Here is a 13,817-nt window from a genome sequence, read left to right as displayed (position 1 = left end):
TATCAATCATGTAAGTAAAATTGTTTCTTAAAATCTTTATTGAACAAAAATACTGTATAAACTCAACGTACAACAATTTCAAAAGATTTTACTGAGTTACAGTTCATATAAGGAAATCAGTTATTTGAAATAAATTCATTAGGCCCTAATCTATAGAGTTCACATGACTAGGAATACAGATATGCATCTGTTGTTAACAGATACCTTTAAAAAATAGGGTAGTTGCGTGGATCAGAAAAACAGTCAATATCTGGTGTGACCACCATTTGCCTCATGCAGTGCGACACATTTCCTTCACAGTTTATCAGTTTGTTGATTGTGGCCTGCGGAATTTTGTCCCACTCCTCATCAATAGCTGTGCGAAGTTGCTGGATATTGACGGGAACTGGAACACACTGTCGTACACACCGATCAAGAGCATCCAAAACATGCTATGCTCAATGATTAACATCTCTGGGAGTATGCAGGCCATGGAAGAACTGGGACATTTTCAGCTTCCAGTAATTGGGCACAGATCCTGGCAACATGGGGCAGTACATTATCATGCTGAAACATGAGGTGATGACGGTGGATAAATGGAATGACAATGGGCCTCAGGATCTCATCATTGTATCTCTGTGCATACAAATTGGCATTGATAAAATGCAATTGTGTTCATTGTCCGTAGCTTATGCCTGCCTATACCATAACCCCACTTCCACCATGGGGCACTATGTTCACAAGCTTAACATCAGCAAACCGCTTGCACACACAACGCCATTATCCATGAACAGTACACTTCTCCAACATGCCTGTGGCTATCGAAGGTGAGCATTTGCCCACTAAAGTCTGTTATGACGCCGAACTGCAGTCAGGTCAAGACCCTGGTGAGGACGAGGAGCACACAGATGAGCTTCCCTGAGACGGTTTCTGACAGTTTGTGCAGAAAATCTTCGCTTGTGCAAACCCACAGTTTCATCAGCTGTCCGGGTGGCTGGTCTCAGATGAAGAAGCCGGATGTGGAGGTCCTGGGCTGGCGTGGTTACACGTGGTCTGGGGTGGTGAGGCTAGTTAGACGTACAGCCAAATTCTCTAAAACGACATTGGAGGCAGCTTATGTTAGAGAAATGAACATTACATTCTCTGGCAACAGCTCTGGTGGACATTCCTGCGGTCAACATACCAATTGCACGCTCCCTTAAATCTGTGGCATTGTGTTGTGTGACAAAACTGCATATTTTAGAGTGGCCTTTTATTGTGCCCAGAACAAGGTGCACCAGTGTAATGAACATGCTGTTTAATATGCCACACCTGTCAGGTAGACGGATTATCTTGGCAAAGGAGTAATGCTTACTAACAGAATATGAAAGAAATCATATTTTTGTGCGTATGGAAAATGTTTAGGATCTTTTACTTCAGGACATTAAACATGGGACTAACACTTTACGTTGCATTTCTATTTTTGTTCAGTATAATTTGTAGACCGCAAATTGACTGCAAGAAGCCCAAACAGATATAATACAGTGCATTCGGAAAGTATTCGGACTCTTTTACTTTTTCCACATTGTTACGTAACAGCCTTATTCTAAAATTGATTAAATAAAACATTTTCCTCATCAAACTACACACAATACCCCATAATATCAAAGCAAAAACAGGGTTTATAATTTGTAGCAAATTTATATTTAAAAAAAAATACAGAAATACGTTATTGACATAAATATTCAGACCCTTTGCTATGAGACTCGAAATTGAGCTCAGGTGCATCCTGTTTCCATTGATCATCCTTGAGATGTTTCTACATCTTGACTGGAGTCCACCTGTGGTAAAATCAATTGATTGGACATGATTTGGAAAGGCACACACCTGTCTATATACGGTCCCACAGTTGACAGTGCACGTCAGAGTAAAAACCAAGCCATGAGGTCAAAGGAATTGTCCGTAGAGCTCAGAGACAGGATTGTGTCGAGGCACAGATCTGGGGAAGGGTATCAAAATATTTCTGCAGCATTGAAGGTCCCCAAGAACACAGTGGCCTCCATTCTTAAATAGAAGACATTTGGAACCACCAAGACTCTTCCTAGAGCTGGCCGCCCGGCCAAACTGAGCAATCAGGGGAGAAGGGCCTTGGTCAGGGAGGTGACTGAGAACCCGATGGTCACTTGGACAGAGCTCCTCTGTGGAGATTGGAGAACCTTCCAGAAGGACAACCATCTCTGCAGCACTCCACCAATCAGGCCTTTATGGTAGAGTGACCAGATGGAAGCCACTCCTCAGCAAAAGGCACATGACAGCCTGCTTGGAGTTTGCCAAAAGGCATCTAAAGGACTCAAACCATGAGAAACAAGATTCTTTGTTCTGATGAAACCAAGATTCAACTCTTTGGCCTGAATGCCAAGCATCACGTCTGGAGGAAACCTGGCACCATCCCTACGGTGAAGCATGGTGGTGGCAGCATCATGCTGTGGGGATGTTTTCCAGTGGCATGGACTGGGAGACTAGTCAGGATTGAGGGAAAGATGAAGTACAGAAAGATCCTTGATGAAATCATGCTCCAGAGCTCTCAGGACCTCAGACTGGGGCGAAGATTAATCTTCTAACAGGACAACAACCCTAAGCCCACAGCCAAGACAACGCAGGAGTGGCTTCGGGACAAGTCTCTGAATGTCCTTCAGTGGCCCAGTAAGAGCCCGGACTTGAACCCGATCAAACATCTCTGGAGAGACCTGAAAATAGCTGTGCAGCAACGCTCCCCATCCAACCTGACAGAGCTTGAGAGGATCTCCAGAGAAGAATGGGAGAAACTCCACAAATACAGGTGTGCCAAGCTTGTAGCGTCATACCCAAGAAGACTCAAGGCTGTAACCGCTGCCAAAGGTGCTTCAACAAAGTACGGAGTAAAGGGTCTGAATACTTATGTAAATGTGATTTAAAAAATTTTTTTTTATACATTTGCAAAAATGTCTAAACCTGTAACCTAACAAAATGTGGAACAAGTCAAGCGGTCTGAATACTTTTCGAATGCACTGTATACATCTAATATTCACAACTTCGATGTACAATGGTCTTAATGGGAGCAGTTCATAGTGTTCGCAGTGTCGAAGGTATCGGATAGAGAACAGAGGAGAGAGGGAGTCAGCTTTGGCAGAGCGGATAGTGTTCTTCACGCAGAGGAGTGTGGTCTCAGTTGAGTGAGCCGTCAGCACAATCAAGTGTAAAAAATAAATAAAAAAATTGTTAGTAGTCTGTCATTTGGTCAGAGTGGTCGAGTGTAGATTTGTTGATGAGGGGAGCTACTTTGGGCATCTTGAAGTCAGAGGGAACGCAGCCAGGGGTCAGGGATAACATCACTAGTCACATGATTTCATCTGTAAAGAGAGAGGACAAAATAGGTTAAGGAGTAGAGTAGTTCTGTGAGAGTGGGACCAGTGGACTCAGTAGGCTGTGTGACTAAGGAGCGGATATTGTCAACCTTCTTTTCAAAGTGGTTAACAAAGTTGTCCACAGAGAGGAAGGAGGGAGGGGAAGGAGATAAAGGATTAAGGAGTGAGGAAGTGGGAAAAAGTCTCCTAGGGTTAGAGGCAGAAGCTTGACATTTAGAGTGCTAGAGAGTGGCTTTAGCAGCGGATAAAGAGGAAGGTAAAGAGAGGGAGTAGAAGGATGATAGGTCCTCCCGAAGTTTAGTTTCCTCCAGCCCTATTTGGTGAGCTCGCAGTGAGTCACTCAGCCACGGGGCAGTAGTGGAAGACTGAGCCGGCCGGGAGGAAAGGGAACAGTGAGAGTCATAGAATGCGGAAAGGAAGGAAAGTAGGGTCAAAGAGGCAGAATCAGAAGACAGGAGAAACAAGTATTTAGCAGAAGGTAAAAATTATAGATAGAAGATAGTAGTGGGAGGGAGAGTGATAGAGAGAGTGAGCAAAGATTGTGACGGTGAATTACCGAATGGGTAGGAGCTGATTGGGTAGGGTTGGAGGAAACTAAACTTGGGAGAGTGGGAGAGAAAGGGAAACAAAGTAGTAGTCAGAGACAAGGAGGGGGGTTGCAGTGAGATTAGTAAGTGAACAGTTTCTAGTAAAGATGAGGTCAAGCGCATTTCCTGCCTTGTGACTGGGAGGGCACTGGGAAAGAGTGTGGTCAAAAGAGGAATTGAGCGGAAATAAATTAATCGAAGTCAGGTGTCGGGAAGTTGAAGTCACCCAGTACGATGAATGGTGAGCTATTATCGGAAAATTAGCTTATCAAGGTGTCAAGCTCATTGAGGAACTCTCCAAAGCCACCTGGTGGGCGATAAATTACAACAATGTAAAGCTTGAGTGGACAAGTGACAGTGACAGCAAGGAATTCAAATGTGTGAAAATATCCACCACTGGACCTTTGCCACCACTGTGACCACCAAATGCTCCTGAACTATGAGAGAACACGTAGTCAGATGACTAGAGAGCAGCTGGAGTAGCAGTGCTCTCTAGAGTAATCCATGTCTTGGTCAGGGCCAAAAAGTGTAGGGATTTAAGGGCAATATAGGCTGAGATTAACTCAGCCTTCTTGACTGCAGATTAGCTGTTCCAAAAAACTATAGTTTTGGCATGTCGGTTAGGACATCTACTTTGTGCATAACACAAGTAATTTTTCCAACAATTGTTTACAGACAGATTATTTCACTTATAATTCACTGGATCACAATTCCAGTGGGTCAGAAGTTTACATACACTAAATTGACTGTGCCTTTAAACAGCTTGAAAAATTCCAGAAAATGATGTCATGGCTTTAGAAGCTTCTGATAGGCTAATTGACATAATTTGAGTCAATTGGATGTGTACCTGTGGATGTATTTCAAGGCCTACCTTCAAACTCAGTGCCTTTTTGCTTGACATCATGGGAAAATCAAAAGAAATCAGCCAAGACCTCAGAAACATTATTGTAGACCTCTACAAGTCTGGTTCATCCTTGGGAGCAATTTCCAAATGCCTGAAGGTACCACGTTCATCCGTACAAACAATAATACGCAAGTATAAACACCATCGGTCCACGCAGCCGTCATACCGCTCAGGAAGGAGACGCGTTCTGTCTCCTAGAGATGAACGTTCTTTGGTGCGAATCAATCCCAGAACAACAGCAAAGGACCTTGTGAAGATGCTGGAGGAAACAGGTACAAAAGTATCTATATCCACAGTAAAACAAATCCTATATCGACATAACCTGAAAGGCCGCTCAGCAAGCAAGAAGCCACTGCTCCAAAACCGCCATAAAAAAGCCAGACTACGGTTTGAACTGCACAGGGGGATAAAGATCGTACTTTTTGGAGAAATGTCCTCTGGTCTGATGAAACAAAAATAGAACTGTTTGGCCATAATGACCATCGTTATGTTTGGAGGAAAAAGGGGGCGGCTTGCAAGCCGAAGAACACCATCCCAACCGTGAAGCACGGGGGTGGCAGCATCATGCTGTGGGGGTGCTTTGCTACAGGAGAGACTGGTGCACTTCACAAAATAGATGGCATCATGAGGGCGGAAAATTATGTGGATATATTGAAGCAACATCTCAAGACATCAGTCAGGAAGTTAAAGCTTGGTTACAAATGGGTCTTCCAAATGGACAATGACCCCAAGCATACCTCCAAAGTTGTGGCAAAATGGCTTAAGGACAACAAGGTCAAGGTATTGGAGTGGCCATCACAAAGTCCTGACCTCAATCCTATAGAACATTTGTGGGCAGAACTGAAAAAGCGTGTGCGAGCAAGGAGACCTACAAACCTGACTCAGTTACACCAGCTCTGTCAGGAGGAATGGGCCAAAATTCACCCAACTTATTGTGGGAAGCTTGTGGAAGGCTACCCGAAACGTTTGACCCAAGTTAAACGATTTAAAGGCAATGCTATGAAATACTAATTGAGTGTATGTAAACTTCTGACCCACTGGAAATGTGATGAAAGAAATAAAAGCTGAAAGAAATAATTCTCTCTACTATTATTCTGACATTTCACATTCTTAAAATAAAGTGGTGATCCTAACTGACCCAAGACAGGGAATTTTTACTAGGATTGAATGTCAGGAATTGTGAAAAACTGAGTTTAAATGTATTTGGCTAAAGTGTATGTAAACTTCCGACTTCAACTGTAGGTACGGTACTCATATGAGAGAGTGGTGTGAGCCTTCCTCTCTTTCCTTCCTCTAACAACTTGACAGAACTGTCTTCGTTTCGACGACACGATCATCACTTACTGCTGAGCTGAAAAAACTGTGGAGACTGAAGTACTAACATTAATTGCTGATTGCCTAGCAGTAGTGAAGGACACACCTCCCGGCAAAAATTGCTGATTGCCTAGGAAATGTGAAACCCCTCACCCTCCAATACAGGCACTGATAACCAGAGATTACTACACTGATAAGTTGCGTCAATTCAAATCTGGTATAGGAACAAAAAGAGGTCAATACACATCTTCTAAAATAGACTAGTATTTTATTAATGCAAATGTTTAAATGGTAAGTATGAGAGTTCGTATACGGGCTCACTGAAATACCACGCAGGGCAGACAGAGAACTGAGCCATTGTTAAAAGTTATTCTTTAAATACTCTGAAAGAGATAGTTCCTGATCCAAGCAGGCCTATCAGAGTAGAGACTGAGCGTGGTTTAGACTTACTCAGCCTATCGTTGGCGCACAGGCAGGTCCCAGACCCTTGGCGCTTCACTGTTGCCAGGCATTAGTTGTTATCTCCACAACTTGTCTCGAGTCAGCAACCTCAGACATAGTCTGTTCCTCTCCACTGTAGCAGAACACATGTCCTTGAGCGGTTTAACAAAAAGGCAGTGTGTGTGTATGTGAGACACAAGTCTTATCTCATCCTACCCCCCTAACAGTTCCTCACATTAATCACAGCTTGTTATATTAAACAATCTGTATCAGTACAGTACAAACCTATTATGTTTAATCATTAATGTATTCTTTCTAAGCTAGGCATCACATCTAGTTATAAGAAAATAGATCCCCACAACACCAATTGCCCTGACATTTATTTAAGTCACTGTCAACACCAACCACAGCACAAGTGGTGAGCAATTAACAGTTCAGACAGCAATAATTAACTAGGTTACTAGAGAGACGGCACTTTACTTCAATTGACCAAGCAAAACTATACCAACAACAAGTTATTGAAACTAAATGATACTCAGCTATTTTTGTAGAAACAGTAGAGGTTCCTTCCCAGCTATAGATGGAGCACAATAGGACTAGGGCCTAGGGGCTCTATTTATACTCAGGACAGAGAGGTCAATGACACACCACTATTAAACAGAGATTATTACAACAATTGCCCTGAACACCAACCACAGCACAAGTGGGTAACTAGGTACAGTGCCTTCAGAAAGTACTCACACCCCTTTACTTTTTCCACATTTTGTTGTGTTACTGCCTGAATTTAAAATGGATTACATTTCGTTGTTTTTTTCCCACTGGCCTACACAAAATACCCCGTAATGTCAAAGTGGAATTATGTTTTTCACATTTTTTACTAATTAATTAAAGATGAAAAACTGTTTAACATGATTGTTGAATGGATACCCTATCTCTGTACCCCACACATACAATTATCTGTAAGGTCCCTCAGCCGAGCCGTTAATTCCAAACACAGATTCAACCTCAAAGACCAAAGAGGTTTTCCAATGCCTCACCATTAGACCAATGGTGACTTTAAAACAGTTACAGAGTTTAATGGCTGTGATAGGAGACAACTGAGGATGTATCAACAACATTGTAGTTACTCCACAATACTAACCTAATTGACAGAGTGAAAAAAGGAAGCCTGTACAAAATAAAAAATATTCCAAAACATGCTTCCTGTTTGCAATAACACACTAATGTAAAACTGCAAAAAATGTGGAAAGGAAATTAACTTTATGTCCTGAATACAAAGCGTTATGTTTTAGGCAAATCCAACACAACACATCACTGAGTACCACTCTTCATATTTTCAAGCATGGTGGTGGCTGCATTATGTTATGGGTGTGGTTGTCATTGGTAAGGACTAGGGAGTTTTTTTATGATAAAAATAAATGGAATAGCACTAAGCACAGGCAAAATCCTAGAGGAAAACCTGGTTCAGTCTGCTTTCCAACACACTGGGAGATGAATTCACCTTTCAGCAGGACAATAACCTAAAACACAAGGCCAAATATACACTGGAGTTGTTTACCAAGACAGCATTGAATATTCCTGAATGGCCTAGTTACAGTTTCGACTTAAATCAGCTTGAAAATCTATGGCAAGACTTGAAAATGTCTGTCTAGCTATGATCAAAGACCAACTTGACAGAATTGAATAATTTTTTTAAGAATAATGTGCAAATATTGTACAATCCAGGTGTGCAAAGCTCTTAGAGACGTACCCAGAAAGACTCACAGCTGTAATCACTGCCAAAGGTGATTCTAATACTTATCTAGTCAACATATGTCAGTGTTTTATTTGCATATTTATTATTTTACAAATGTTTCTTCCACTTTGACATTACAGAGTATTTTGTGTTGATCGTTGATAAAAAAAAGACAATTAAATCCATTTTTATCCCACTTTGTAACACAACAAAATGTGGAAAAAGTCAAGGGGTGTGAATACCTTCTGAAGGCACTGTAACAGCACTTTATTTACTTCAATTGACCAAGAAAGACTATACCAACAAGTTATTTAAACAAAAATAGAGGTCCCTGGTTACATGTAATAATAATAATAATTATATTTCATTATTTCAACAAGTGACAAAATATTTTTTTTGCACCTTAAATGCTTCAGCCTTCTATATTCCAGTTGAAACAGGTCTGTAACATAAAGCATTCATTAGCTACCATTAGGAATTGTGATATATGTGTGGAGACAACAGAGAATTCTCAGCCCATAGCTAAGCCTAATAATAACAACAGCATGGAGTTTATTACTCTCCTAATGGCCATTATCTGAGGTTAAGTGTTGCCAATCTAACCCATAGCATACACTGTGGTGGGACTGCTCTACCACTATAACAATGGGCGTGGTTTATCATGTTTTCTGGTAAACATCCAGGTTTGTAGGAATTAAAATATAAAATGTCGCTTTCTTTTTCAGTCCCCGATATTAACTTAGAAATGACTTGGTAAACTGGTAATAGCATAACATTATAGCTGTTATGCATCATCTTGTGTAAGATGACATAACCCCCTAACTTTGTGAAGTTCTTTGAGACCAAGAGAAAAATGCTAAACTATAGTAATGTAATTGATTAAGACACATTCTTGTATGTATGTGGTTGTATTTGCTTGATATGCAGTGTAGCTCTTTCCTGCAGTCAAATGACCAAATTGCCCTCTAGTGGCCTCATGGGTGGAATGTTATTAATATTTTTCACAATTTCATAATTAATAAACATTATTTTATTTTTAACTCAGAAAATCCAGTGTTTCTGTGTCAAACTGTTTTGTTATATTTCAGTCTTCTGTGATGTATATAAAGTGTAATATTGGGATGCAAACTCAAAGTTGAATACATTTAAAATCTGTAACTGACATGGTTCAGGTGTCTTCTTTTCTTAAGCCCATAACCATGTGTGTGAGGTGTATACTTTTGTTTCAGAGTAGATTTGTTTAAGACTACCAAGAAACACTCTGTGTGACCCTGATTTAGCCCACTGCTTTGGTGCATTGACATATTTGGATGCAGGCTTTTTATTCACAATCAAACAGTTTGAAACATTACAGCACTCTTCAATTGCATCGAAAAACAACAAACAACAAGTGAGGTTAGATATGAAAAACGTCAAGCAAAATTAAACATTCACATTATATGTTATTATTTTTTTATTGAGGAAGATAGTAGCCAGGCAAATAGGAAAGGACAAAATTAAAATATGTCTATTTATGACTAATTGCCTAATTTTGCCAGTTGCAGTTCAGGACCAGTTGCTAAGGTAGGTTATTGCCTTAACAGCATGTTGTCATTGAAGGTTGTTATGGTATTCTAAGTAATTGGTCCTACAGTACATAGCTAGCAGTAATTCAGGGCCAGTTGCAGCACTTGCAGGCATCAACATAGACCAGGCCGGGCTGGCATTTGTGCAGGTAGGTGTTGCCACGGAAACACTGGAAGTAGGTGGTGTTGTCGAAGATGTTGACGTACAGGCCGTCTGGACGTCCGGAGCAGAAGCTGAGGATTGGGTCAGCGGTGGTGGTGGGGGCACGAGTGGTGGTGGGCTTGGGGGCGAAGCCTGGGAGAGGGAGGGAGAAAAATAAGGAGGTATGGAGAAAGGGAGGAGAGTTTGAGATTACATATAGACCTACATACTGTATACCTTTACTGTACTTGACTTAAGAGGTTTGTAAAGTCCCTTGAATTGAATTGAATTGAACTGAATGGAAGTTAATTTACCCAGAGAGTTGCGGAGGTGGTTGATGAGAGGGAAGGGGCCATCAGCACAGAAAGCCCCACTGAAGTCATCCATGTCTAGGGTCCACACAGAGGCTCCTCCCAGGTTCTTGGTCTTCAGCCACTGGACCTGATGAAGCAAGGAAGACACAGACAGATGTGTTAACATGGACATGGCTTTAGAGATAAATAGATTGATTCCATGATTGATTGATATTGACTGAGATGTTCCTGGCATGTACCTTGGCAGCGTAGCTCTCCTTGCTGTCGTAGCCCACCCAGGAGCTGCCTTTGACGGCATAGGGGACCTTCTGCTCATCAACCCATTCGATAGTTGCACCGGAGGTGAAGGAGCAGACCTGGGAGGAGCGAAACATTCTGTTAGATAATGACAAAAAAACAGATAAACAAACAAACTACACAAAATGACGTATAGTGTTTTGAGATTCGTGGCCTGTATGCTTTGAGTAAAAAAAAAAAAAAGTTGATCAAATGTATGGTCATGAACATAGTTATTAAAGTTTTAGAGCACCTCGTAGTAGGACCAGTATCCTGCGTCACGGGTGTAAGGGCCAGCGTCAGCAGGGCCGTTGGTGGGGGCTCCCAGGCCAGTGTTGGAGGTTGTGAGACGGTAGGTACGGCCGTGGGTGGGGAAACCCATCAGCAGCTTTTCAGCGGGAGCACCGTTGTCCAGCCAGTAGGTGATGGCAGAGTCCTAACACACAGGGACAGGTGGTTCAGACAAGGGAGCTACAATGGAGGACATCTATACCAATATTTCCTATATTTAAAATAATCATGATCAATAACACAATGGTTTACTAGTGCTTCCTGGTGAAAGACTCGGCATAGATGTTAAAAAAGAAAGTGTGTCTTACGACGTTGAAGTGGTAGTGTGTCCCTGAGTCATGGCTGCTGCGGAACAGTGGGCTGTTGTGTCCTGTGGCTCTCTCCCAGTGTCCGTGGAAGTCATAGGTCATCACGTTGATGAAGTCCAGAGATCTGCAGAGACATGAAGAGACTTAATTATTATATATAGTGTATGAAGGGAATTAATTATATATAGTGTGTTTGTTTGAAAAAGAGAGCGAGGGAGAGAGATAAAAAGAGAAAGAAAGAAAACAGAGACTTCAATTCTTAGTGGGTCTGGGAGTGGGTTTCTCCCAGACCCATGCTGTCTACAGTACCTGGCGATCTGGGCCACCTCGTAGCTGGAGTTGATGGTGGGCCGAAGAGCAGCCACGTTGGCAGACAGGAGCAGCTGGGTCAGCCTGGTATCTTTAGCGTCGTTCTCAAAGGCCTTCTGCAGCTCCTGTAAAGCCATACAGAGACATTAGGTACAGAAAATAATCACAACTAAACTGCTCTTCAGGCTGAGCTGGATAGACAGCGCTACAACGATAACCAGTCACAGAAAATGACAGGAACACAATGAAAGATAAAGGTGCAAATCCTCACTCATGTTATAACTGTTAGTAAAAAAGTTTCTGTGCAAGCTTACTCTGACGAGCTCAGTGAACCTCTCCCTGTCTCCGTCGGGGCTGCCGTTTTGAGTGGGGAACTCCCAGGCTAGGTTGAGACCATCAAAGCCGTGGGAACGCAGGTAGCTGATGGCTGACTTGATGAAGGCCTGGCGGCCCTCAGGCTTGGACACCATGCCGATGAATCTAGAGGGGTGGAGGGAGACAATGTAAACCGTTACTCTGGTCCTGAGCCTATTGATGTACAGAAGTAGGGAACTGGAAAACACTATGATAAAACACTATGATAAAACACTACGATAAAACACTACGATAAAAAAGGAGTGGACTGGGAAACAATAAAAACCTGCACCATTAAAATATATTTTTTTAGATGCTGGGTACAAAAAGACAAATCTGTTTAATGTGGATCAGTGGAAAGATGTGAAAGTGAAGTTTTATCTTATAGCAAACCATGCTTTTGGATAGCTGTGAAATCGCAATAAAATATTGTGAAGAAACAATAAGAATCACTAGAGACTTACGGACTGAGTCCGTTGACTGTGCCTCCGACAGACAGCAGAGTCTTCATCATTGGGTTCCTGCATATCAGAGAGGTAAGATGAAGAGTCAAACCTAGTGTTCATCATGGAGTTATCAACTAAGGCCCAACTCTCACTGAAGTCAACCCAGAGTCACTCACACATTCTTCAGGTGGTTGAGGCTCTTGTAGAGGGTCTCGTCATTCCACTCGATGGGGGCGACCTGGTTGAAGCTGTTGATGGTGGCCAGGGCGTAGATCACGTGGGTGCAGAGGAACGGGTCGATGTTCTCAGGGGTGAACTTCCCAGTGGTGGGGCGGTACTGGGACCAGTTGGTCATGTGGCATACCAGTTTGGTGGAGGCGGCTGAAGGGAGAAGAAGAAATCTAACCAGAGGCTGAATTTCACATTGACCCTTTGGGGTTCTCTAAAATAGTGGGTTGGACTATTGTGTTTATTGGGATTCCTAATTTCAAATGCTTATGTAGGATGCATGAATTTGAATGGGATTACCGAGCCTCTGAGGTATAATTGGGGCTCAGATAAGGAGATCTAAACCATATAATTAAATTGAACACAATCTTTATCTCTGTGGTCTGAACATGTCAATTGAGAAATGTAAAAAAGTTGATGAGGGAAACGCTTACCAATCTGCACCATCAGCAGAAGGCCCAGACCTGAGGAAAGATTACTGAGTTAACAGAGTAGACACTAGGGACTTGTTTACCAGAGGATCACGTTGAAGAATAAGATGAGGATGATGACAATGATAAGGAGGATGAGGATGATGGTAATGACTGAAGAAGGCATGTACCTGAAAGCACAGTAAGTCTGGCCATTGTACCTGAAAAAAAACAATGTACCTGAAAAAAAAAAGATTTTTTTAAATAAATGAATACATACAAACAAATAAATAAACAAACAAATTGATGAATAAATACATTCTTAAATATAAATATGTAAAAAAAATTGTATAATTATGCAATTATAACATTTAATTCATTAAATAGTTTTTAAAAGCATAGAGCAATTCTGTTGTTATGTTGTTAATTCAGATCAACCAAGTTTGTAAATATTAGGTATCACAAAGTATTGGATAGTGTTCGTATTTCACGATCTCTAACATTTAGTAACCCATGGACCTATTGTTCTTGATAACTAGATATCAAACAAAACCACATTCATGTATACCCAGACCTAGGTCAAATGTATAAACACTTTCAAATACTTGAGGTGCACTTCACATACTGTAACTTGACCTGTATAATGGAAGCAATGAAAAAGTCCCAAAAGGGTCGACTCCACCTACATTTACATTTACGTAATTTAGCAGACGCTCTTATCCAGAGCGACTTACAAATTGCACCCATCCTGCAGTGTATTCAATAATGTATTTGAACCAGGTCTGATGTATGCATACACACACTTACATCCACTGTTAACAAACCTAGATC

At 41.6% G+C, this 13,817-nt stretch overlaps 1 protein-coding gene across 1 annotated transcript; it reads right to left on the bottom strand.

The window, feature by feature from the left end:
- Window positions 1-9,660: 9,660 nt before the first annotated feature.
- Window positions 9,661-13,224, bottom strand: LOC121578645 (acidic mammalian chitinase-like). The gene is made up of 11 exons (XM_045224048.1): window positions 13,178-13,224; window positions 13,011-13,040; window positions 12,525-12,729; window positions 12,367-12,423; window positions 11,863-12,028; window positions 11,549-11,673; window positions 11,240-11,363; window positions 10,894-11,076; window positions 10,604-10,720; window positions 10,365-10,491; window positions 9,661-10,203 (listed from the first exon to the last, which is right to left on the bottom strand). The coding sequence occupies exons 1-11, from the start codon at window positions 13,200-13,202 to the stop codon at window positions 9,995-9,997; spliced, it is 1,368 nt and encodes a 455-aa protein (XP_045079983.1). The 5' UTR covers window positions 13,203-13,224; the 3' UTR covers window positions 9,661-9,994.
- Between the last annotated feature and the right edge of the window lie 593 nt (window positions 13,225-13,817).

Source organism: Coregonus clupeaformis, chromosome 12 (assembly GCF_020615455.1).
Source record: "Coregonus clupeaformis isolate EN_2021a chromosome 12, ASM2061545v1, whole genome shotgun sequence".
NCBI classification, from domain to species: Eukaryota; Metazoa; Chordata; class Actinopteri; order Salmoniformes; family Salmonidae; genus Coregonus; species Coregonus clupeaformis.
The sequence above is the reverse complement of the archived record's forward strand: the minus strand, read 5'-3'. Positions and strand labels throughout refer to the sequence as shown.

Coding starts and splice junctions, on each gene's coding strand:
- LOC121578645 (XM_045224048.1), bottom strand. CDS start 13,202: ATGGCCAGACTTACTGTGCTTTCAG. Junction 12,730..13,010: donor TCTGCTGATGGTGCAGATTG/GTAAGCGTTTCC, acceptor TTCTCCCTTCAG/CCGCCTCCACCAAACTGGTA. Junction 12,424..12,524: donor CTCAACCACCTGAAGAATGT/GTGAGTGACTCT, acceptor TCTGATATGCAG/GAACCCAATGATGAAGACTC.